The sequence below is a fragment of the Tachyglossus aculeatus genome, chromosome 1 (genome assembly GCF_015852505.1).
Source record: "Tachyglossus aculeatus isolate mTacAcu1 chromosome 1, mTacAcu1.pri, whole genome shotgun sequence".
Taxonomy (NCBI): Eukaryota; Metazoa; Chordata; class Mammalia; order Monotremata; family Tachyglossidae; genus Tachyglossus; species Tachyglossus aculeatus.
Genome location: NC_052066.1, coordinates 53,986,699 through 54,009,985, shown reverse-complemented (window position 1 = coordinate 54,009,985; position 23,287 = coordinate 53,986,699). Strand labels below are relative to the sequence as shown.

The 23,287-nt window shown below is 42.0% G+C and overlaps 1 protein-coding gene across 4 annotated transcripts in view; it reads left to right on the top strand.

Annotated features, from left to right (window-relative positions):
• KCNMB2 (potassium calcium-activated channel subfamily M regulatory beta subunit 2) overlaps nt 1–23,287 on the top strand; it is a 314,334-nt gene that overhangs the window by 251,050 nt on the left and 39,997 nt on the right. For 2 of the 4 annotated variants that reach the window (XM_038747306.1, XM_038747299.1), the window contains exons 1-2: nt 21,408–21,471; nt 22,064–22,186. In XM_038747306.1, the coding sequence (XP_038603234.1) occupies nt 21,419–21,471; nt 22,064–22,186 (176 nt within the window). In that variant the 5' untranslated portion in view covers nt 21,408–21,418. Of the gene's footprint in view, nt 1–21,407; nt 21,472–22,063; nt 22,187–23,287 lie in introns of those variants that run through there. The other 2 variants (XM_038747314.1, XM_038747321.1) reach the window with 1 other exon arrangement.

The following is a 23,287-nucleotide window of genomic DNA, read 5'->3' as shown; positions in this document are numbered from 1 at the left end:
TATTAACAAAAACAAAACATATTAACAAATAAATAAACAAATAAAACATATTATCATCCACCCTCTGGCCTGGAACTCTTTCCCTCTTCACACCCAACAGACTGCCATTTTCCCTGTGTTTAAAGTCCTATTAGAGTCAATCAGTTAATCAATCCATGGTGTTTATTGAGCATTTACTGCAGGGCACTGTACTAAGTGTTTGAGAGAATATAATCAAAGAGTCGGTAGACACCATTCCTGCCTTCAAGGAGCTTGTCATAGAGTGGAGAAGACAGCCATTTATTTCCATCCTGAGCAAAATCTCCACTGGGTTCTGCACTTATTCTTTCTCTATTACTGAGTGGAGAAGTATGATGCTTGAACATGAGTGAAGAATGCCACAGAATAGCAGATATAAGGCTCCTCTAGAGATGACAGAGAAATTTTGGTCTACTGGTCTTGCCTTGATATGGAATTTGAAGTCCAAACTGTATAAACCCTAAGTGACTCCCGTGAAAGCCTATTCAAAACTCTACTACTGTCTCTAACCCAAAAGTATGTGATGACTCTGTTCCAAAGGGTAAACAGAAAATAAGTAGCACATACAAAGGGTGTATAAACCAGTTTTGACTAGAAAAGTTTATACCAACTGTGAGATGAGCTTGAATTATGAGCAGGTTTTCTTGCACCAGATGTTGGCACGTAATGCCCAGCAAAATAAATTCCAACAATTAAAGTGGTTTTAAATGGAAAACATACAAGAAATTGCATTGAACATTAGTCGTGATTATCCATTTGTAAAGCTCATTAAGAAATGAATTATGGAATAGAGGGCTAATTAAGACCATGTGTGTATGTGTTTTCTGTAGCATGAGTAAGGCTTTTAGGGGAAATGAATTGAATGGAACCATTCAGTATGGTTGTATGTCTAGTTCTGGAAATGTGTGCTAATGTGATTCCCACAGAAGTTATTTTGAATTGATATCGCTGTGGTACTGTTTGTTCTGCTGATTTTCATTTTGATTAAATGTTAATATAAAGTGGAACACTTTCACTCTGATTACTTCTTCAATAATTCTGTTAATTATCCCTCGAAGAACTTGTTAGACAAGACCATCCATGTCTCATATGGTACAGGGACTGTACCTGATTATCTTCTACCTCAGCACTTTGTAAAGTGCTTGACACAAAGTAAGCAATCAATCAATTAATGGTATCTGAGCACTTTCTGTGTGCAGAGCACTGTACTAAGCACTTAGGAAAGTACAGTACAATGGAGTTGGTAGGTGTGATCTTTGCCCACAAGGAGCTTTCAGTTTATAAGTGTGGATGGACATTAAAATAGATTTTGGTAGAGGAAACAGTAGAATACAAAAATATTTACTTAAGTACGACGGGGCTGGGTTGAATATGAACGTGTTTAAGGAATACACAGCCGAGTGCATAGTTGATGTAGAAGGGAGGGTGGAGAGGGGAAAGGTAGGGCTTAGTGTGGGAAGACCTCTTCACTGAGATGTGATTTTAGGAGGGTTTTGAGAGAAGGGAAAGTGATGTACTGTTGAATATGAAGAGGGAGGAAGTCCCAAACCAAAGGGAAAATGTGGACAAGGGGTGGGAGGCAGGATAGACAAGATTTATGTACAGAAAGTAGACTGGTTTTAGAAGAGCAGACTTTGCAGTTTGGGCCATAGTTGATCAGTGAGTTTAGGTAGGAAGAAGGTGATTGCCTAAAAGCTGATGGTAAGGAGTTTCTGTCTGATGCAGTGGTGGACAGGAAATCACTGAGGTTTTTTAAGGAGTAGGGAGATACAGACTGAATGGTTTTTCAGAAAGATGAGCTGGACAGCAGAGTGAAGTAAGGATTGAAGGGGGGAGAGACAGGAAGCAGGGAGGTCAGAGAGGAGGCTGATGCAGTAGTCAAGGCAGGAAATGGTAAGTGCCTGGATCAGCATGGTAATAGTTGGGTGGAGATACAGTCCCCCCTACAGACTGTAAGCTAACTGTAGGCAGGAAACGTGTCTTTGGACTCTGTTATATTGTATTTGCCCAAGCACTTAGTTTGGTGCTGTGCACAGAGTCCGCACTCAATAAATACAATTGATCGATTGAGAGGAAAGAGTAGATTCTAGAAATGTTGTCAAGGTAGAAGAGATGGGACTTGGTGGCAGTTTGAATGTGAGGATTAAATGAGAGAAATTAGTTGAGGTTAATGTCAAGGTTCCAGGCTTGTGAGATGGGAAGGATAGTGATGCTACCTACAGTGTTAGGAACATCAGGGGGAGGGCAGGGTTAGGGTGGGAAAATGAGGTCTGTTTTGTATATGTTTTGGAATAAGAGTATTGATATAGATAACATATGAATATGTTTTCCCTCACTGTACCTTGTTCTCCTCACTGTACATCATTCTCCTCACTGTACCTCGTTCTCGCCTGTCCCACTGTCGACCCCCGGCCCACATCCTCCCCCTGGCCTGGAATGCCCTCCCTCCACACATCTGCCAAGCTAGCTCTCTTCCTCCCTTCAAATCCCCACTTAGAGCTCACCTCCTCCAGGAGGCCTTCCCAGACTGAGCCCCCATTTTCATTCATTCAATTGTATTTATTGAGCACTTACTATGTGCAGAGCACTGTACTAAGTGCTTGGGAAGTACAAGTTGGCAACATATAGAGACGGTCCCTACCCAACAGCGAGCTCACAGTCTAGAATAGTCTTTTTCCTCTCCTCCTCCCCATGCCCCCCGCCCTACCTCCTTCCCCTCCCCACAGCACCTGTATACATGCTTGTACAGATCTATTACTCTTTTTATTTTACTTGTACATACTTACTATTCTATTTATTTTGTTAATGACGTGCATTTTGCTTTAATTCTTTGTGTTCTGACGACTCAACACCTGGCCCCATGTTTTGTTTTGTTGTCTGTCTCCCCCTTCTAGACTGTGAGCCAGTTGTTGGGTAGGGACCGTGTCTAGATGTTGCCAACTTGTACTTCCTAAGTGCCTAGTACAGTGCTCTGCACACAGTAAGTGCTCAATAAATACGACTGAATGAATGAATGAATGAATGAAACTTCGAAGGCAGGAGGAAATACATGACTGGGCATGAGGAAATGTGAGACCGCACTTAACTAGTAGTACGATTTTTTTTATTATTGTTATTTTCATTATGACCACCAGGTAAAGAAATTGATTAACTGACTTGTTAAATGATAGCCATACAGTATCTGAGGTAAGATTAAAAGCCAGAGGCCTCTCAATAACAAAGATCTAACAGAGAATTCACTGAATGAGAAGCAGCATGGGCTAGTGGATAGAGAACAGGCTCGGAAGTCAGAGGAACTGGGTTCTAATCCCAGCTCTGCCACTTGTCTGCTATATGACCTTGGGCAAGTGGCTTAACTTCTCTGTGCCTCAGTTACCTCATCTGCAAAATGGAGATTGAGACTGCAAACGACCAACCTGATTAACTCATACTTAATCCAGGGCTTAGTACAGTGTCTGGCACATAGTAAGCGCTTAACAAACACCAAAAACAAACAAGCAACCACACCAAACTACCCCTTAAATCAGGATTAAAATTGTTCAAATTGACTTACTATTTCCTTGCAATGTAGGCAATACAGCCAAAGAACAGGATTTAGAGTGAGTTCTTCATACGCCATTGTTCATAAGTGACCCTGTCTGCCTTCGTAAGGGTTGTTCAACTTATCGCTAACAAAGCTGAGTAGGCAGAATTGGAAGTTCAGTGAATAATTTCCTTCACATTGTTCTTTTCAAACACTTGCTCTTGTTGGTTTTCTACTTTAGCAAATGGGAAAACACTCCTGGTCTGTTCAGTAGTTAATTGTAGTGAGAAAGCTATTTTATTCCTTCTGTGTGCCATTGTCAAGTGGTTGGAGCAATATAATACCATTATCTGTCCCCATTATGTTTTTTCAGTGCATCTTGAAGAAAACCATAGTTGAGTAGATTTCTTGAAAGACTATTTTAACAGCCCTTTGTCTCCCCTATTCGTTTATATCACCGTATTATAACAAATTGATTTTTTGCTAAATGGAGGGGCCAGAGATGGCAAGTTAAGACTTGATGTGTAAATAGACCCAGGCTTTTTTTGGTTAGATCACAAACCTTAGCCCACATCCTGTCTCTTGCCTGGGAAGCCCTCCCACCTCTAATCCGACAGACAACCACTCTCCCCATCTTCAAAGCCTTATTGAGACACATCTCCAAGAGGCCTTCCCAGACTAAGCCCCACTTTTCATCTCCCACTCCCTTCTGCATTGCCCTGACTTGTTCCTTTTGCTCTTCCCCCGTCCCAGCCCCAAAGCACTTATGTCCACATCTGTAATTTCGTTTATCCGTTCATGCTTCCCCCTTTCCAGACCCAAAACACTTATGTACATATCTGTAATTTTATTTGTACTGATGTCTGTCCCCTGTGCTCTGCACACAGTAAGCACTCAATAAATATGATGAATGAAGGGATTAATAAGTTGGAAACACTTTTAAAATGATTTAAGTATCATATTAATGTATTGGTGCTTTTTCTGTTTTCCTGTATCTTTCATCATCTTTCTGGGGCTGTTGTTTTCCTTGTAACTATTTCAGAACCATTTCAATCTTGTTCTTTCAAGACCTAAGCATTTTATTATTTCGCTCCTTCTCAATTTGCCATTCTTACTTTACCCATTAAAATCCCATAATTTTAATCACAAAGATGCCAGGTGAGATTTTTCAGAATCAGGATATTCAGGGATGCACATTGTGTCTGAGATATTTTAAGTGTTCAATCCTTTTTTTTTTCTTAGCTTTTGTTAAGTGTTTACTATGGGCCAGGCATTACTAAGCGCTAGGTTCGTTACAAGATAATTGGTCTATCCCACATAGGGCTCACAGTCGTAATCCCCATTTTACAGATGTGGTAACTGAGGCACAGAGAAGTTAAGTGACTACCTCAAGGTCAAAAGGCAGACTAGTAGTGAAGCAGGATTAGAACCCAGGTCATCTGACTCCCACGTCTATGATCTTTCCACTAAGCCATGATGAAATAAGCTAGAGCAGGTGGCGGGGAGTGGGGAGAGAAGGCAAAAGAGGAGGAGGGAAAAGAGAACAGACTGACTCTGAGGCTACAGTGCTAGGTGCTTAATACAGTACTCTGCACAGAGTAAGTGCTCAATAAATACCATCAATTGATATGTTGGGATAAAACTTCAGGACCCAGGGAAAACAGACATGAACTTACTGGGATGGATGTGAGCCCACTGTTGGGTAGGGACTGTCTCTATATGTTGCCAACTTGTACTTCCCAAGCACTTAGTACAGTGCTCTGCACACAGTAAGCGCTCAATAAATATGATTGATTGATTGATTGATTGATTGATGGGCGTGACTCAGCACAACGCTGGCTTGGTTTTGGATCCCCTACTCTCCGGCAAAATTATTGTGCTACTACTCTCTATTTGATGACTGTCTTGAAGGAGGGGCTTTGGGAGGATTATGACACCAAGAGGAAGAAATGAAAACACGTCCAGTAACAAGGGTACTAATGCAACAAGCCAGTAGACACAAGACAGGCTCCGTGAACGTGATGTAGAAAGCATTGTTAGTCATGCACTGGCCCTAGCCACATTCATCGTCACTGATGAAATCTTCCAGTTGGTACCGACACCTTCAAATTCTCAAGACAGGACTACATTTTATTTTTGTTTTCTCACAGATTCACTTAACCCAGGATTTTGCCAATCTGCTAAATAAAACAAGTCACCCCTCTTTTTAAGGCCTTTTTACAGTGCATATTTTGGCTTTTTGATTTTGCCCATTTTTACGATTTCCAGTCTGCCTGTTTATTGGTCAGTCACAATCGATCTCCTTAAGCTCAGATGTCCTGATGGATAGATCCATATTCCCTCAACACGTAAGCTTCTTCCCTGACAGGAATTGTATCGATCTGGGCCTAGTGTTTTTCCCCGTTACATCAGCATTCCCCCTGCAATCCTAACTTTTCCAATTTTTTCTATTTTAGTTCAAGTGAATTCTATCTTTCTCATACAAGTTATAATTGACATAAAACATCCCCTCATTCTTCAATCTTCTTTCTTCCCCATTTCACAAGGACTGTCTGCTTCAAAGGCCCTATCAATCAATTGTATTTATTGAGCGCTTACTGTGTGCAGAGCACTATACTAAGCGTTTGGGGAGTACAAGTTGGCAACATATAGAGACAGTCCCTACCCAACAGTGGGCTCACAGTCTAGAAGGGGGAGACAGAGAACAAAACCAAACATACTAACAAAATAAAATAAATAGAATAGATATGTACTAGTAAAATAAATAAATAAATAGAGTAATAAATATGTACAAACATATATACATATATACAGGTGCTGTGGGGAAGGGAAGGAGATAAGATGGGGGGGATGGAGATGGGGACGAGGGGGAGAGGAAGGAAGGGACTCAGTCTGGGAAGGCCTCCTGGAGGTTTTTATTGAGTGTTTAGCATGTGCCGAGGAGTGTACCATCAAACTTTCAGAGAACGCTACCACGGTAAACCATGAACTTTAGCGTATCAACCTACTTTTGGGCTCCAGGGTCTCCCTCCTACTTTTTCCCTCCTACCTCCTACTGCTAAAGCATCTCTAAAATCAGCTCTTTCCTTTCCATCCAAACTGCTACCACGTGGCATTTTTATCCCACCTTAGCTACTGTACCAACCTCCTCTCTGACTTCCCTGCCTCCTGAATCTCCCCTCTCCAGTCCATTCTTCACCCTGCTGTCTGGATCATTTTTCTAAAAACTTTCAGGTAGTATCTCCCCACTCCTTGAATACTTTCAAAGGCTGCCCATCCACATCAAACAGAAATACCTTACATCAACTTTAAGATACTCAGTCTACCTAAATAATAATAATTATGATATTTGTTAAGTGCTAACTATGTGCCAGGCTCTGTACTAAGCACTGGGGTGGATACGAGCAAATTGGGTAGGACACAGTCCCTGTCTCATGTGGGGCTTGCAGTCTCAATCCCAATTTTAATGATGAGGTAACTGAGGCCCAAAGAAGTGAGACTTGCCCAAAATCACTCAGTAAACAAGTGATGGAGCTGGGATTAGAATGCATGACTTTCTGACTCCCAAGCCTGTGCTCTATCGACTGTGCAAGAATGCTTCTCTTATATTCACTGATCTCATGGCAATCCAACTCATGCACTCTGCTCCTCTAACACTGGAAAAATAATAATAATAATAATGGTATTTGTTAAGCACTTACTATGTGCCAAGCACTGTTCTTAATGCTGAGGTAGATACAAGGTAATCAGGTTGTCCCACGTGGGGCTCACAGTCTTAATCCCAATTTTCAGATGAGGTAACTGAGGCATAGAGAAGTTACTTTCTCAAAGTCACACAGCTGGCAGGTAGTAGAGTCGGGTTTAGAACCATAACCTCTGACTCCCAAGCTCATGCTCTTTCCACTAAGCCATGCTCCTTCTCACTGTACCTAGCTCTCATCTATTCCACTGCTGACCCTTGGCTCTTGTCCTCCTTCTGGCCCGGGACTCCCTTCCTTTTCATTCATTGTCTCATTCAGTCATATTTATTGAGCACTTACTGTGCACAGAATACTGTTCTAAGCACTTGGGAAAGTTCAATATAACAATAAGCAGTCACATTCCCTGCCCACAGCAGGCTTACAATCTCGTGTATGACAGACCACCTCTCTCCCTATCTTCAAAACGTTACTAAATTGAAATCTCCTCCAAGAAGCATTCCCTGAGTAGGCCCTCATTTTTCCTTCCTGCCCTCCCCTCTGTGACACCTATACACTCAAATTTGCACCATTTAAGCACTTGAGGTTCACTTCACCCTCACCCCAAAGCACTTACGTGCATATCCTTACATTCTGCCATTTTCCTTTTCTGTAATTTATTTTAATGTCCAAATTTCCATATGGTTCTTTCACTCATTAAAACCATTTATTGAGTCCTTACTATGTGCAGAGTGCTCTATGTGTTGGTAGACTCATTTCTTGCCCACAATGAACTTACTGTCTAGAGGGGGAGACAGACATTAATGTCAATGAATAATTTTTATTAGGTAATTTAAAAATCTGTACATTTGTGCTGAAGGGTTGAGGTGGTGACTATCTAATGCCCAAAGGTCATAGGTCAAAAAGCCTAGATGACTCAGAAGGGAGTGGGAGTTGGGGAAAAGAGGACTAAATCAGGGAAGACCTCTTGGAAGAGATATTACCTCAGTAATGGTTAGAAAGTGGGGAGAGTAAAGGTCTGGTGTACATGGAGGGAAAGGGAGTTCCAAGCTAAGGGAGAGGACTTGGGAAAGGGGTCAGAAGCAAGATAAATATGACTGGGGCATAGTGAGTAAGCATTGCTAGATGAACAATAAAGTGTGTAGGCTGGGCTGTAGCAGGAGATCAGTCAGCTGAGGTAGGAGGGGAAAAGCTGACAGTGTTTTAAAGCCAATGCTAAGGAGTTTCTCTTTGATGTGAAAGTGGATGAGCAACCATTGGAGATTTTTGAAGAGTATGGAGACATGGACTGAACTTTTTTTAGAAAAGTGATCCATGCAGCTGAGTGAAAGAGGTACTAGAGTGGGGAGAAGCAGAGAGGTCACAAAGGCCTCAGATGAAGTAGTAAAGATGGGACAGGAGAGGAAAGGGTGGATTTTAGTAATTTTGTGAATATAAAACCATCAGGATTTGGAGATTGATTATGTGTGTTGAATGAGAGAGATGAGGCAAAGACAACAACAAAGATAGAGGCCTGTGAAACAAGTAGGATAGTGGTGTTGTATACAGGGTTGGTAAGCACAGGGTGAAGACAGAGTTTGGGAGGGACGTCCTGGTAGAAATGTACTGAAGGCAGGAGGAAATGCCAGAATGAAGAGAAGGAGAATGATCAGGGCTGGAGAGGTAGATTAGGGATTCATCCACATAGAAATGGTAGTTAAAGCTATGGGACTTCAACTCCGAAGGAGTGGGTTTAAATGGAGAATAGATTGGGACCTAGGACTGAACTTTGAGGGACTCCCACTGTCAGAGAGTTGGAGGATTGAAGAGGGGTAAGCAAAGAAACTAAGAAGGAGTGGACTGAGAGATAGGAGGAGAATGAAGAGAGGACAGTTTCAGAGAAACTAAGGCTGGATAGTATTTCAAGGAGAAGTGGGTAGTCTATAGTGAGAAACAGCATGGCTTAGTGGATAGAGCACAGGCCCGGGAGTCTGAAGGACCTGGGTTCTAATTCCAGCTCCACCACCTGTTTGCTGTGTGACCTTGGGCAAGTCTTTTCACTTTTCAGTGTCTCAGTTACCTCATCTGTAAAATGGGGATGGAGACTGTGAGCCCATTGTGGGACAGGGACTATGTCCAACCTGAGCCCACTGTTGGGTCGGGACCCTCTCTATATGTTGCCAACTTGTACTTCCCAAGCGCTTAGTACAGTGCCCTGCACACAGTAAGCACTCAATAAATACGATTGATGATGATGATGATGATTTGCTTGTATCTATCCCAGAGTTAGTACAGGGTCTGCCATAAAGTAGGCACTTAAATACCACTATTATTATTATTTTTACCATTGTAGTGTTGAAGGCATCTGAGAGGAGGATTAAGATTAGGATAGGTCATTAGTCTGGTGAGAAGGTGGTCTTTGGTTACCTTAGCCGGGCTATTTCCATGGATTGAAGGGAGCAGAAACCAGATTGGAGGAGATCAAGGAGATAATTTGAGGAGAGGACGTAGAGACAGAGGACGTAAAACCTCTCTGAAGAAGTTTGGAAAGGAATGGTAGGAAAGAAATGAGGTAATAAGTGGAGGGAGCCATGGGGTCAAGGGAGGGTTTTTTTAGGATAGAGGATATGGAAGCAGGTTTGAAACAGTAGAGAAAAAGTGATTGGAAAGTGAACAGTTGAAGATGACAGTCAAGAAAGAAATAAAGGAGGGGATGATTGTTTCAATAAGGTCTGAAGGGATAGAGTCAGAAGCACTGGTAGAAGGGAGTAGATTTCAAGAGGAGGCAGGATAATATCTTCTTGAGATACTGCAGAGAATGGAGGGAGAGTCAAAGAGGGAAGAGGAAGAGAGGGGGATTGGAGAGGAACAGGGAAGTCTTTAGGGAGATCACACCTGATGGTTTCAGTTTTGTTGTTGAAGCATGTGGCTAGGCCATTAAGGAAAGAATGGAGGGGGCTGGAGACAAGAAGTTTGAGGAGGGAGTTAAATATCTGAGACAGCTGGTGGGGTCAGTGGGTACGTGAGAGAATTAGGAAGGGGAAGTATTGTTGTCGGACAAAGGAGAGGGTCAATTTGAAGCAGGTAAGAATGAATTTATGGTGGACAAGGTCAGAGAGATGTCTGGATTTCTGCCAACAGTGCTCCACAGCTCAGGCACAGGAGCAGAGGAAGCATTCTGTGAAGGTGATCCAGGGTTGGGGTTGGTGGTAATTTATTTTAATGTCTGTATTTCTCCCTAAACTGTAAGCTCTTTCATCCACTCAGTCAATGGTATTTATTTAATCAATTATATTTATTGAGCACTTATTGTGTACAGAGCATTGTTCAAAGCACTTGGGAGAGTATAACACAACAGAGTTGGTAAGCGTATTCCCTGACCACAAGAAGCTTACAGTTTCAAAGAAGAGACAGACATTAAAATAAATTTTGGATATTTACTAAAGTGATCTGGGGTTGAAAGTAGGAGTAAATATTTCTTGTGAGCAGAGATCATGTCTACCAGTTCTACTGTATTGTAACTTCCCAAGTTCTTGTCACAAGCCCCCAGTTCAAACCAACTAAGATCTCCCTGGACCAAGGAAGCTTCGGTAACACGTGGTACAGTGAAACCACACTTCTAATCACCAAGGTTACCGTGGAAAGTTTTTTACTTAGTTTTCCCAGCTTGCAAGGGAGTGATACATACACACACTCACTCACCCCACTCCACCAAGGGTCCAATACCAGTCTGCGGTCAAAGGAGCCCATTCTGCCAATGCTTCTTCTTTCTGCTTCCAAGTGCTGCTCTTCTGTTGCTTCTGTTTGAATGCTTCTAGCCCTGTGTGCCTCTATGCTGCTTCTTGCATGCCTCCTGCATACTTTCACGTGCTGGATACTTTCACGCTCTGCTTTCCTCTGTGGGTGCTTCCTTGTGATTCAAAGCTACTGCCTTTTATCTGTCTTGGGCATCGCAGCTGTGGCTCTATGTGGAAGTCATTGAGTGGTCCAGATCCGTTACCGGGTAGAGCAGGGAGAGAAGGTCACGCTTCTCTCCATGCTCTGCCCCACAGGCCAGCAATCACCTGTCTCATGTAGAGCCCATCAGTGCCTTCGCCAGTCTCTTCCTCGTTGTTGTTCGCGGGATCACAATCAGTCACTAAAAAGGCAGCTCGCTGAGGGCTCACCACATTTCTTAGTACAGTGCTCTGCTCACAGTAAGTGTTCAAAAAATACCACTGATTGATGGAAATGTGTTGTAATTGCAGGTTCCTTGACAGTTTCCTCCAACAGGCTTTACAAACTTCCTGTGAGAAGCAGCATAGCTTAGTGGAAACAGCATGAGCTTGAGAGTCTGACGTACATTCTACTCCTGGCTCTGCCACTTGTCTGCTGCGTGACCTTGAGCAAGTCACTTAACTTCACTGTACCTCAGTTTCCTCATCTGTAAAATGGGGATTAAGTCTGCGAACCCCACGTGGGACAACCTGATTACCTTGTATCTACCCTAGGACCTAGAACAGTGCTTGGCACATAGTAAACACTTAACAAATACCATAATTATTATTATTATTACTTTTGCACCTGATTAACAAAACACTATGGGGTCATCTCACTAACCCAGCTTCCTCTGAACCGGCTGACTGAGTTTCCCACCGTTACCACCTACTTCTGTCCAATTTATGGAGACCCTCTCTCCCAAGTGGCACCCTCTATGCCTGAAGGAGAAGTGGTCTCGACTTCCTGCAGCTATCATGGCAACTCCCATGGCAGTAGAGGTGGAGGAGGCAAGCAGAATGAGCCCGCAACCTCCGCTCCTCTGCCGCTAACCTCCTCACTGTACCTCGTTCTCACCTGTCTCGCCATCGACCCCCGGCCCACATCCTTTCCCTGGCCCGGAATGCCCTCCCTCCACACATCAGCCAAGTTAGCTCTCTTCCTCCCTTCAAAGCCCTACTGAGAGCTCACTTCCTCCAGGAGGCCTTCCCAGACTGAGCCCCCTTTTTCCTCTCCTCCTCCCCACCCCCCCTGCCCTGCCTCCTTCCCCTCCCCACAGAACTTGTATATATATTTGTACAGACTTATTACCCTATTTTACTTGTACATATTTACTATTCTATTTATTTTGTTAATGATGTGCACATTGTAGAGAAGCAGTGTGGCTCAGCAGGAAGAGCACAGGCTTATGGAGTCAGAGGTCATGGGTTCAAATCCCAGCTCTGCCACTTGTCAGCTGTGTGACTTCAGGCAAGTCACTTAACTTCTCCGTGCCTCAGTTACCTCATCTGTAAAATGGGGATGAAGACTGTGAGCCCCACGTGGGACAACCTGATTACCTTGTAACCTCCCCAGCGCTTAGAACAGTGCTTTGCACATAGTAAGCACTTAATAAATGCCATTATTAGTATTATTATTATTCTCTGGGCCTCAGTTACCTCACCTGTAAAATGGGGATTAAGACTGTGAGCCCCAAGTAGGACAGCATGATCACCTTGTAACCTCCCCACTGCTTAGAACAGTGCTTTGCACATAGTAAGCACTTAATAAATGCCATCATTATTATTATTATATAGCTTTACTTCTATTTGTTCTGATGATTTTGACACCTATCTACATGTTTTGTTTTGCTGTTTGTCTCCCCCTTCTAGACTGTGAGCCCATTGTTGGGTAGGGACCGTTCCTGTATGTTGCTGACTTGTACTTCCCAAGCACTTACTACAGTGCTCTAGTAAGTGCTCAATAAATATGATTGAATGAATGAATGAATGAAAGGTGGAAGAGGATGATGTGTGGCATAGTCGATAGCACAGGGGCCTTGGAGTCAGAAGGTCATGGGTTCTAATACCGACTCTGCCACTTGTTTGCTGTGTGACCTTGGACAAGTCACTTTTCTTCTCTGTGCCTCAGTCAACTCCTCTGTAAAATGGGGATTGAGACTGTGAGCTCCATGTGGGACAGGGACTGCATCCAACCCGATTTGCATGTATCCACCCCAGTGCTTAGTACAGTGCGTGGCACACAGTAAGAGCTTAAAAACCACAATTATTATTATTATTATTATTATTATTATGGAATGGATGTATGAAGAGGGCAGTTAGCACGAGGAAAGGAACTAGACTTTTAACTTGTTATGGGCAGGGAACATGCCCCCTAATTCTGTTGTGCTGTACTGTCCCAAGTACTTAGTACATTGCTTTGCTCAATAAATATGGTAGATGGATAGTAAGCACTCAATAAATAGCACAGATTGATTGATCACAGATCATATACACACTTCCTTCAAAGCCCACATGAGAAGCCATATGGCCTGGTGGATAGAGCATGCCTTTGGGAGGCAGAGGTTCTAATCCCAGCTCTTCATATTCCCTTCTGTGTTACCTAAAGCAAGTCACTTTACTTCTCTGTGCCTCAGATTAAATAACTTTTCTCTCTCATACTTATACTGTGAGCCTCTTGTGAAGCTGGGTTTGATCTGACTGTGTTATCTCTAACCCAGAATTTAGCACAATGATTTGTTCTTAACAAATGCCATTATTATTATTGTTGTTATTATCATTAATGATCTATGGAAGGCATTGACAGATGACAAGGTGAAGCAGCAAAGGGGCTCTTCTCAAACCATAAGAAACTACTGAAATAATCCCAAATCTTGAGAGAGTTAAAGGGCTTCTCAGCTCTCATCCCAATCTTCTTCTGTAGCACAACCACATCAATGTTTACCCATTTCCTCCCAAGACAGACAATCATCTTATTCTAATTTTGTGGAGTGTTATACATCCTAGAAGAAGGTTTCCCACATCATAATCAGGACCCCAAGGAGCATATATCTCCTTAATCCCTCACTCCACAACACATACACAAGCTCACACTTTTTTTTCTTGATTTCAAATGGGTAAATGGAAAGAAAACACACATACAATATGACTTTATGCATCTAGGTTCCTGTATAAAATGTTCAGCATAACTGACCTTTAATGATTGAGTTTTCTTCTTTTAACCTTGTAGCCTAATGGAAAGACCACAGGAATGGGAGTCAGAGGACTAATTTAGCCCCTGCCAGCCATTTGCTTCCTGTGTGACCTTCGATAAGTCACTTAACTTCTTTATACCTCAAATTCCTCATCTGTAAAATGGGGATTAAATGCTAGTTCTCCCTCCTTAATCTGTAAGCCCCAGATGGGATAGGGACTGATTAACTTGTATCTACCCCAGCACTTTCTATAGTAAGTGCTTAACAAATAATGCATTTTTTTCTTATTGTAAACCACACAGCTTTTTTTAAATAAGAGTAATTGTGGTATTTGTTAAGGACTTACTATGTGCCAAGCACTGTACTAAACGCTGGGGTAGATACAAGCAAATCGTGCTGGACACAGTCCCTGTCCCACATAGGGTGAGCCCCCAGTCTCAATCCCCATTTTACAGATGAGGGAACTGAGGCACAGGGAAGTGAAGGGACTTGACCAAGGTCACACAGCAGACAAGTGACAGAGCCAGCATTAGAACCCATGTCCTTCTGAGTCCCAGGTCCATCCTCTATCCACTATACCAAAATGCAACAAAACTAGCTGTAAAAAAAAATTGCTCTTATCTTGTGGTTTATCTAAATGAAACTACTGACACAGGTTCAGCTCTACACAATTTGTTTCTCTCCCACACACTGTCAAGCAAAAATACGTACCTTTTAATGAAAGGTTTATATCTTACATATTGAGAAAATGCATGACCCAAACAATGCCAGAAAACACCGAATTTAGCATTTTACAAGCAACCTTTGGAATTGTGATATCATTAGTGCTACAATTTTACACAAGATTAGACAAGTAATCATGTGTTAAATAACTGATCCTGGCCCGGATTTCCCTGTTAATGAAGCAGAAAGAATTAATGATGTCACCTATGGGCAGTTCAAGGCCACTGACATTATGGAAAATTCAGGAATTAATAGAATTCTTGAGGGATGAAAAACATCTTTTTCTTCTGTTCCCCCCCCAACCTTTAGAGAGTTCTTACATTTCAGCAAATCATTCAGAGAATCGTTTCAGCAAATCATTGAGAAAACTGTCTCTTTAAGACATTGATACTCCAAAGACGTGTAAGAGGATTTTTTGCATATCGGTGCCCTAAGTAAAACCTGGACTTCATTGAAACTTTTGGGAGTCCTGTGATGGAAAAAAGTGGGAGCTTTTTGTGAAAAAATTTCCACAACTATCTTAAACATTTTTAGTTTTTCATACACCTGCCAATACATGATTATTTTATTTGAGTTCTTTAAAAATAGCAGTGTATTTATATTTTTAATAGATAAAAAATAGTTTATGATCAAAGTTAACATTGAATGCAGGAGATAATAAAATGTGAACTTAAATTAAAGGCTCCCAGAAATTGAAAAAAATTATGCACAGTTTCCCAGCCTGTGCCACTTCAGTTGGGGTCAGGTGGGCTTCTACAGGTGTTCAGGTTTTGAAATTTCAAGCAAAAACTCGGATTAGTGACTATTCATTCATTCAATCGTATTTATTGAGCACTTACTGTGTGCAGATCACTGTACTAAGTGCTTGGGTAGTACGAGTTGGTGAAACATAGAGGCAATCCCTACTCAACAATGGGCTCACATGTGTCTTTTGCACTTGAGTTTCAGATTATTTAATAACTGTATTTGCAGATCATATTAAATTACAACCCTGACTAGTCACCACAATAACTTGTACTGCATGAAAACTTTAAAAATGATATTCATTCAGTCATATTTATTGAGCACTTACTGTGTACAGAGCACTAAAAGGCACAACATGTACTCACAGAAATGTAAGATCAGAGCTCTATACATACCTTGTAGTAAAGGATCAAGGTCACTGCTCCTGCTAATTAGATTTAACAGCACCTTATTATTGTTACAATTCTTAACAAATTATACAAATCTCAGTTCCCCCAATATTTGACTCCATTGTTAGAATTTAGGCATTTTGGGAGGAGCATTAACCCTTTCAGATTACTAGAAGGTCATTAAATGTTAACTGCCGTTGACTGCACTGATAAGTAACCTGAAGGTCTTAGTAGACAGTTTTGGCTTTTATTGAAGTATTCATTTACAGAGCTTTTTCCCCATAAACTCAGTCTGATTTCTTCCTTTTCCCAGGCCTGTAAACCAGGATAATTTTCTGTCCTGTGTTATGTGGTTTTTCCAAAATTCTTCAGTTTCCAAGGTCAAATCAGAATTTCATCTCTGGCAACTGATCCAGGGTTGGGTACCCCATGTTGCACTACTTTTGTAGATGCATGTTATCTGTTTTAAAATGTAAATAAATCATGTCCCTTACTTTGGGACTAGAGGATTCTCTTCAATAAGAATCCAAAAGGTTCTTATATTTAAAGGCTTGAAGAGCAGAGTTTATTCCTTATGCACTTGAGGTGAGACGGAAACTCCAAACAAATCCCCATTAAAATATTGTGAATGTTGGGAATTTCCTCCATGTCCAGTTTCATTTGATTTTTGCCTTTTAAAATCACCACAAAACTTTTTTTTCTCTGCAGCAGCAACCAACCTTTGATTCTAGACAATGAGCCTGTTGTTGGGTAGGGACCGTCTCTATATGTTGCCAACTTGTACTTCCCAAGCACTTAGTACAGTGCTCTGCACATAGTAAGTGCTCAATAAATACAATTTAGTGAATTTTAATTAACCACCAACTTAGCAGGCTTTAAACAAGACTGTCATTTATCTCGGGTGAAAAGAAACTGAAGTGGGGAAATTCTACATCCATTTATCGGGGCAGGCCAAGGAGCTTTTAGATTACTTCCAAAAAGATTCAGAAAAGACCATTAATAGGAATGAAAATATCTTTCATCCTCCCTTGTTCTGTCAAGTAAAACAGCGAGGCAAGGCCATGGCTGGGATAGGGTCCCTCAGTGTGGAAATTATCCCCAAATTATTTGAATTAACACAACTGCTTTCACCTGGAATGATTTCCAAGTGTTTTACCAACTATGTGTATTTTATGGACCACCTCTAAATATGAGTGAGAGGAGAAGATACTGAAACTGGAAGAGTGGAACTCTCCATATAGGGAGAGGCAGTGGGCTAAATAGCAGCCTCAGACTCAGGATATCTGAGTTTTAGTCCTGGTTTACCACCTCCCCTATGTATTTTCTCTTCTTCCCCCCACCCTCCAGCTGAATTAGTCCCTTAAGTTTTTATCTCAATGTCTTCCTCATTAATCAGTATTAATCCTGATGTCTCTCACTAATTCATTCATTCATTCAATTGTATTTACAGTGCTCTGTGTGCAGGGAGTTGGGGAGACAGACAACAAAACAAAACATGTAGACAGGTGTCAAAATCGTCAGAACAAATAGAATTATAGCTATATGCACATCATTAACAAAATAAATAGCATAGTAAATATGTACAAGTAAAATAACTAGAGTAATAAATCTGTACAAATATATACAAGTGTTGTGGGAAGGGGAAGAAGGAGATAGGGTGGGGGGATGGGGAGGAGGAGAGAAAAAAGGGGACTCAGTGTGGGAAGGCCTCCTGGAAGAGGTGAGCTCTCAGTAGGGCTTTGAAGGGAGGAAGAGAGCTTGCTTGGCAGATGTATGGAGGGAGGGCATTCCAGGCCAGGGGAAGGACGTGGGCTGGGGTCGATAGTGGGACAGGCTAGAATGAGGCACAGTGAGGAGGTTAGTGACAGAGGAATGGAGGGTGTGGGCTGGGCTGTAGAAGGAGAGAAGGGAGGTGAGGTAGGAGGGGGCAAGGTGATCAAGAGCCTTGAAGCCGAGAGTGAAGAGATTTTGCTTGATTTGTAGGTTGACAGGCAACCACTGGGGATTTTTGAGGAGGCGAGTGACATGCCCAGAGCATTTCTGTACAAAGATAATCTGGGCAGCAGAGTGAAGTATAGACTGAAGTGGGGAGAGACAGGAGGATGGGAGATCAGAGAGGAAGCTGATGCAGTAATCCAGTCGGGACAGGATGAGAGATTGAACCAGCAAAGTAGCGGTTTGGATGGAGAGGAAAGGGAGGTACTTGGCGATGTTGTGGAGGTGAGACAAGCAGGTTTTGGTGATGGATTCGAGGTGTGGGGTGAATGAGAGAGCAGAGGCGAGGATGACACCAAGGTTGTGGGCTTGTGAGATGGGAAGGATGGTAGTGCCGTCTACAGTGAAGGAAAGTCAGAGAGAGGACACGGTTTGGGAGGGAAGATAAGGAGTTCAGTCTTGGACATATTGAGTTTTCGATGGTGGGCAGGCATCCAGATGGAGATGTCCTGAAGGCAGGAGGAGATATGAGCCTGGAGGGAGGGAGAGAGAGCAGGGGCAGAGATGTAGATTTGGGTGTCATCAGCACAGAGATGATAGTTGAAGCCGTGGGAGTGAATGAGTTCACCAAGGGAGTGAGTGTAGGTAGACAACAGAAGAGAACTGAGAACTGACACTTGAGGAACCCCTACAGTAAGGGGTTTGGGGGTGGAGGAGGAGTCCGCAAAGGAAACTGGGAATGAATGGCCAGAGAGATGAGGAGAACCAGGAGAGGACGGAGTCTGTGAAGCCAAGGTTGGATAGCATGTTGAAGAGAAGGGGGTGGTCCACAGTGTCGAAGGCAGCTGAACGGTTGAGGAGGATTAGGATAGAGTAGGAGCCATTGGATTTGGCAAGAAGGAGGTCATTGGTGACCTTTGAGAGGGCAGTTTAGGTTAAGTGTAGGGGACAGAAGCCAGATTGCAGGGGGTCAAGGAGAGAGTTGGCATTGAGGAATTCTAGGCAGTGGGCGTAGATGACTCGATCTAGGAGTTTGGAAAGGAAGGGTAGGAGGGAGATAGAGTGATAACTAAAAGGGGCAGTGAGGTCAAGAGAGGATTTTTTTTAGGATGGGGGAGATGTGGGCATGTTTGAAGGCAGAGGGGAAGGAACCAGTGGAGAGTAAGTGGTTGAAGATGGAATTTAAGGAGGGGAGGAAGGAAGGAGGAGAGAGTTTTCATAAGATGAGAGGGAATGGTGTCTGAAACACAGGTGGATGGAGTAGCACTCGAGAGGAGGGAGGAGATCTCATCTTAAGATACTGCTGGGAAGGATGGGAGAGTAGCAGAGAGGGTTGAGAGCATGGGGGATGGAGAAGGGGGAGGGGTGACTTTGGGGAGCTCAGACCTGATGGAGTTAATTTTACTAATGAGGTTGGAGGCCAGATCATTGTGGGTAAGCGATGGAGGAGGTAGGAACAGGGAGCCTGAGAAGGGAGTTAAATGTACAGAACAGCTGATGGGGATAATGGGCATGGGTGTCAATAAGTTCAATAATACATTAATTAATAATTATTCATGAATTCAAGAAATTCAATAATTGAATTTTGAGAAATGGCTACCAAATGTTTTTTGCTAACATAGAGTTCCAAGTAAAAGCAGTCAGGAAGGAAGAAACCCAGAAACAAGCATTTCTTCTCATAAAAAGAAGAGTGACATTCAGTGCAGAATGTAGCATCTCAGTCAATGGTATTCGTTGAGTTCCTCCTGTGCACAGAGCACTGTATTGAGTACTTGGGAGAGTACTTTCAGAGCACTATAGTGGACTGTGCCCAGTGTGATTAACTTGTATTTACACCAGTGCTTAGAATAGGGCTTTACACATGGTAAGCACTTAGCAAATACTATTATTAGTTTTATCATTGTTAAGCACCTAGGAGAGCTCAATAGAGGCTTAGAAGACATTCATTCATTCAATCATATTTATTGAGCACTTACTGTGTGCAGAGCACTGCACGAAGTGCTTGGAAAGTACAATTCAGCAATAAAGAGAGACAATCCCTGCCCACAATGGGCTTACAGTCCAGAAGGGGGGAGACAGTCATCAAAACAAACAGGCATCAGTAACATCAATATACATAAGTAGAATTATAGATATATGCACACCAAAACAAGTAAACAGGAAATAGTATAATTCCCTAGGAGTTTACAATTTAGTAAGGAAACAGACACAAATAGATGGACAGAAGAAGATGGTGGATAGGTAAATGTGTGGATAAGTTCTTACTAAATAGTAGAGTCTATAAATTGATATGTACAAAAGTGCTACAGGTCTATTGTAAATGCATAAGTGTGGAGGAGGTGGAAAAGTTCTGAGGTGGTAAGTGAGTAGATGTGTCCTGGGGAAAAGGAAAAGTCAATTGGAAAAAGCCTCCAAAAGGATGTTAAAAAACCCATTTCTCAATAATAATAATAATAATAATAATGATAGCATTTATTAAGCACTTACTATGTGCAAAGCACTGTTCTGAGCACTGGAGAGGTTACATGGTGATCAGGTTGTCCCATGTGGGGCTCACAGTCTTAATCCCCATTTTCCAGATGAGGTAACTGAGGCACAGAGAAGTTAAGTGATTTGTCCAAAGTCACACAGCTGACAATTGGTGGAGCCAGGATGTGAACCCATGACCTCTGACTCCAAAGCCCATGCTCTTTCCAGAGCCACGCTGCTTGCATGCAGTGCCTGTCCCACTAGGAGCTCACTGTCTAAATAGGAAAGATAACAGGATTTTAATCCCTATTTTACAGTTGTTCCCCCTCCCTCTTAGATTATACATCCCATGTGGGACAGGGGCTGTTTGACCTATTTATCCTGTATCTCATATCAACCCTAGTTCTCTGTACATAGTAAGCATTTAACAAATTTATTCATTCAATCGTATTTATTGAGCACTTACTGTGTGCAAAGCACTGTACTAAGCACTTATACTACAATCAATATCATTCTTATTACTGTGCCATGATTTGCTTTGGAATTTTTACTAAATTACTAAATATTTCCAAGCTTCAATTTCCTCATCTGTAAAATGAGAGTAAAATCTATTTCTCCCTGTCTCACAGAAATACTGGGAGGATAAAATGAAGTCACCGCCTTTACAACAAACATTTACCAAAAGTCTCCCTGTGACAAAGATTTACAATGGACTGGACATCGCAGTTCATGTTTAAATCCTTTACAGAAGACTTCATAAATACAGATAATGTGAGGCAAGGCTTCCCTCAAATCAGTCCTTCCCCTTTCATTATACAGCAATTCTACTGTGTGTTTCCCACTTGACCGGCTGCACACCTCTTAGAGATGAGTGAGTTAATGGTGTGGCGATGAAAGGGTGAATCTCTTAGCCAACGGAAAACAAACTTCGATATTTACTCTGCATCATGCATCACTAGCTAGTAGCAGCCATTGCACACCTGGTCGTGTTATGATGCTTCTCTCGAACTGGGGAAGGGAAAAGGCACCGAGCCTTAACCACAGGTTTGGCAGCGGAACGATACTTTGGACACACCTTGTAGTCACCAAAAAACGTCAGATCTGTCAACTTTTAGATAAAGTGAAGAGTACGGCAGAAAAGGAACTTGCTTTCATGGGCAGAAAAGTTAGCAAAAACAAAAAGGGTCCAAACTGCATTCAATCCAGGTCGAGTACATTTGAAGGTGAAGCCTGAAATTTTCAGCCTGAGAGACCTAAGTATTCCAATGGCAAACTGGCGCCCCAAACAAATCTAAACGTTCCAGGTATTTATTTGTTCAGGAGACCACATTACCAAGAAAAAAATGGCACTTTTTTCTCATAGGACAAAATTCCTGCTGGGAATTGAGGACAATCTGTAAAGAAAAAGAGGCAGAAGAGAATTGAATGCCACTTAGAAAGCCTAAAAGGAAATAGAAAGGTCTTCAGTTAGTTTACATACTGCCTTGAATCATCAGAAAGCCCGTCTCCTTTAGAGAGAGTCGGCTAAGCTCTACCGGTTCAGATAAAATTCAGCCCCCAAACTTGAAGCAATGAACTTGACTTATTCCACTGTATTTCCAAATGGTGATGAAGACTATTCCTCTGCTCTTCCTAGGTCATTTCGTCATTCCTCAAAGAATTCCACCAAGAGGAAAGGCACCTCTAGGCAAACATCCTCTAAGATGTTTATTTGGACCAGCGGCCGGACCTCCTCATCTTACAGACACGATGAAAAAAGGTAAAATACCTCAATGCCTCTTTGTGTATATATGTCAGTTCCACCTTTCAAACTTAGATGAGGCCAGAGGAACATGGTTAGAAAGCTGAAAGACATGAAGAAGTAGAGTATCTGTGTATGTGACAGCATAACGTATAGCAAAGATCAACATTGTGCTGAAGGGGTCGGGACTAGAACTCTGGAGCTATATTCAAGAATTACTGTAATGAAGGAGAGAGGGAGGGCAAGTTTCTAGAGCCGTTAAGGTCCCTTGGAAGAGGGAAAATATAAAAGAATCAAAAGGAAAACAAAAAGAAGAGAAGAGAGAGAATCCAGAGATGGAAAGAAAGGGCTGAGTCTACGGAGTAGCCCATAAGCCCCTCTTCCCCTAATGTGTTACACCTGCATCAATAACAAAAAAATCACACATGCTAATACAAGGGAAGAGGTTCTGACGAAAATCCCTGCAAAATAAAAAGCAGGATATCCTGCCTCTTGTCCCACATCCAGTTTCTCACTTACATTTGCAGATGGATTGGATAATATGTTTCACAAAATCCTGGAATCTTTTCTTGTCCTGTCATATTCTCTTCCTTCTTTTATTTTTCCATTTCCCCCTCCTCGCTATTTTTTGTTCACTGTACCTTTCCCTTATTTTAAAATGCTGAATTTGGTCAGTATCTCAGGCATCTCAAATCTGATAACAAATCTTTTGGCATGGGGAGAAGGAGCTGGAAATGTGCCCTTGAATTCAGGCATAGGATTTGTATCTCTTTTTTTTAACCATTAACACCCTGAAGGCAAATATCAAAAGAGTATTTTCCTCCCCTCTTAATTTCTGTAAGTACACCAGCCATTTTTTTCAATGAACTCTTAAACTTCTTATTCTTTTCTAAACATTCTTCAAGATATTGACGAAATTGAATGATCTTTTTAGAAGTATTTTCAGATTCCTTTAGTCATACAGCCACTCTAAATGGATCAGGTAAAGTTACAACTTTTCTACAGCCACAGCTGTGTTTGTATAGATTTTGCTTGAATATCCAATATTATTGAATATGTCTAGCATTAACATGAGAAAGAGGGAAACTGGTGGAAAAGTTAGTCTTAGAAGCTCTGTTA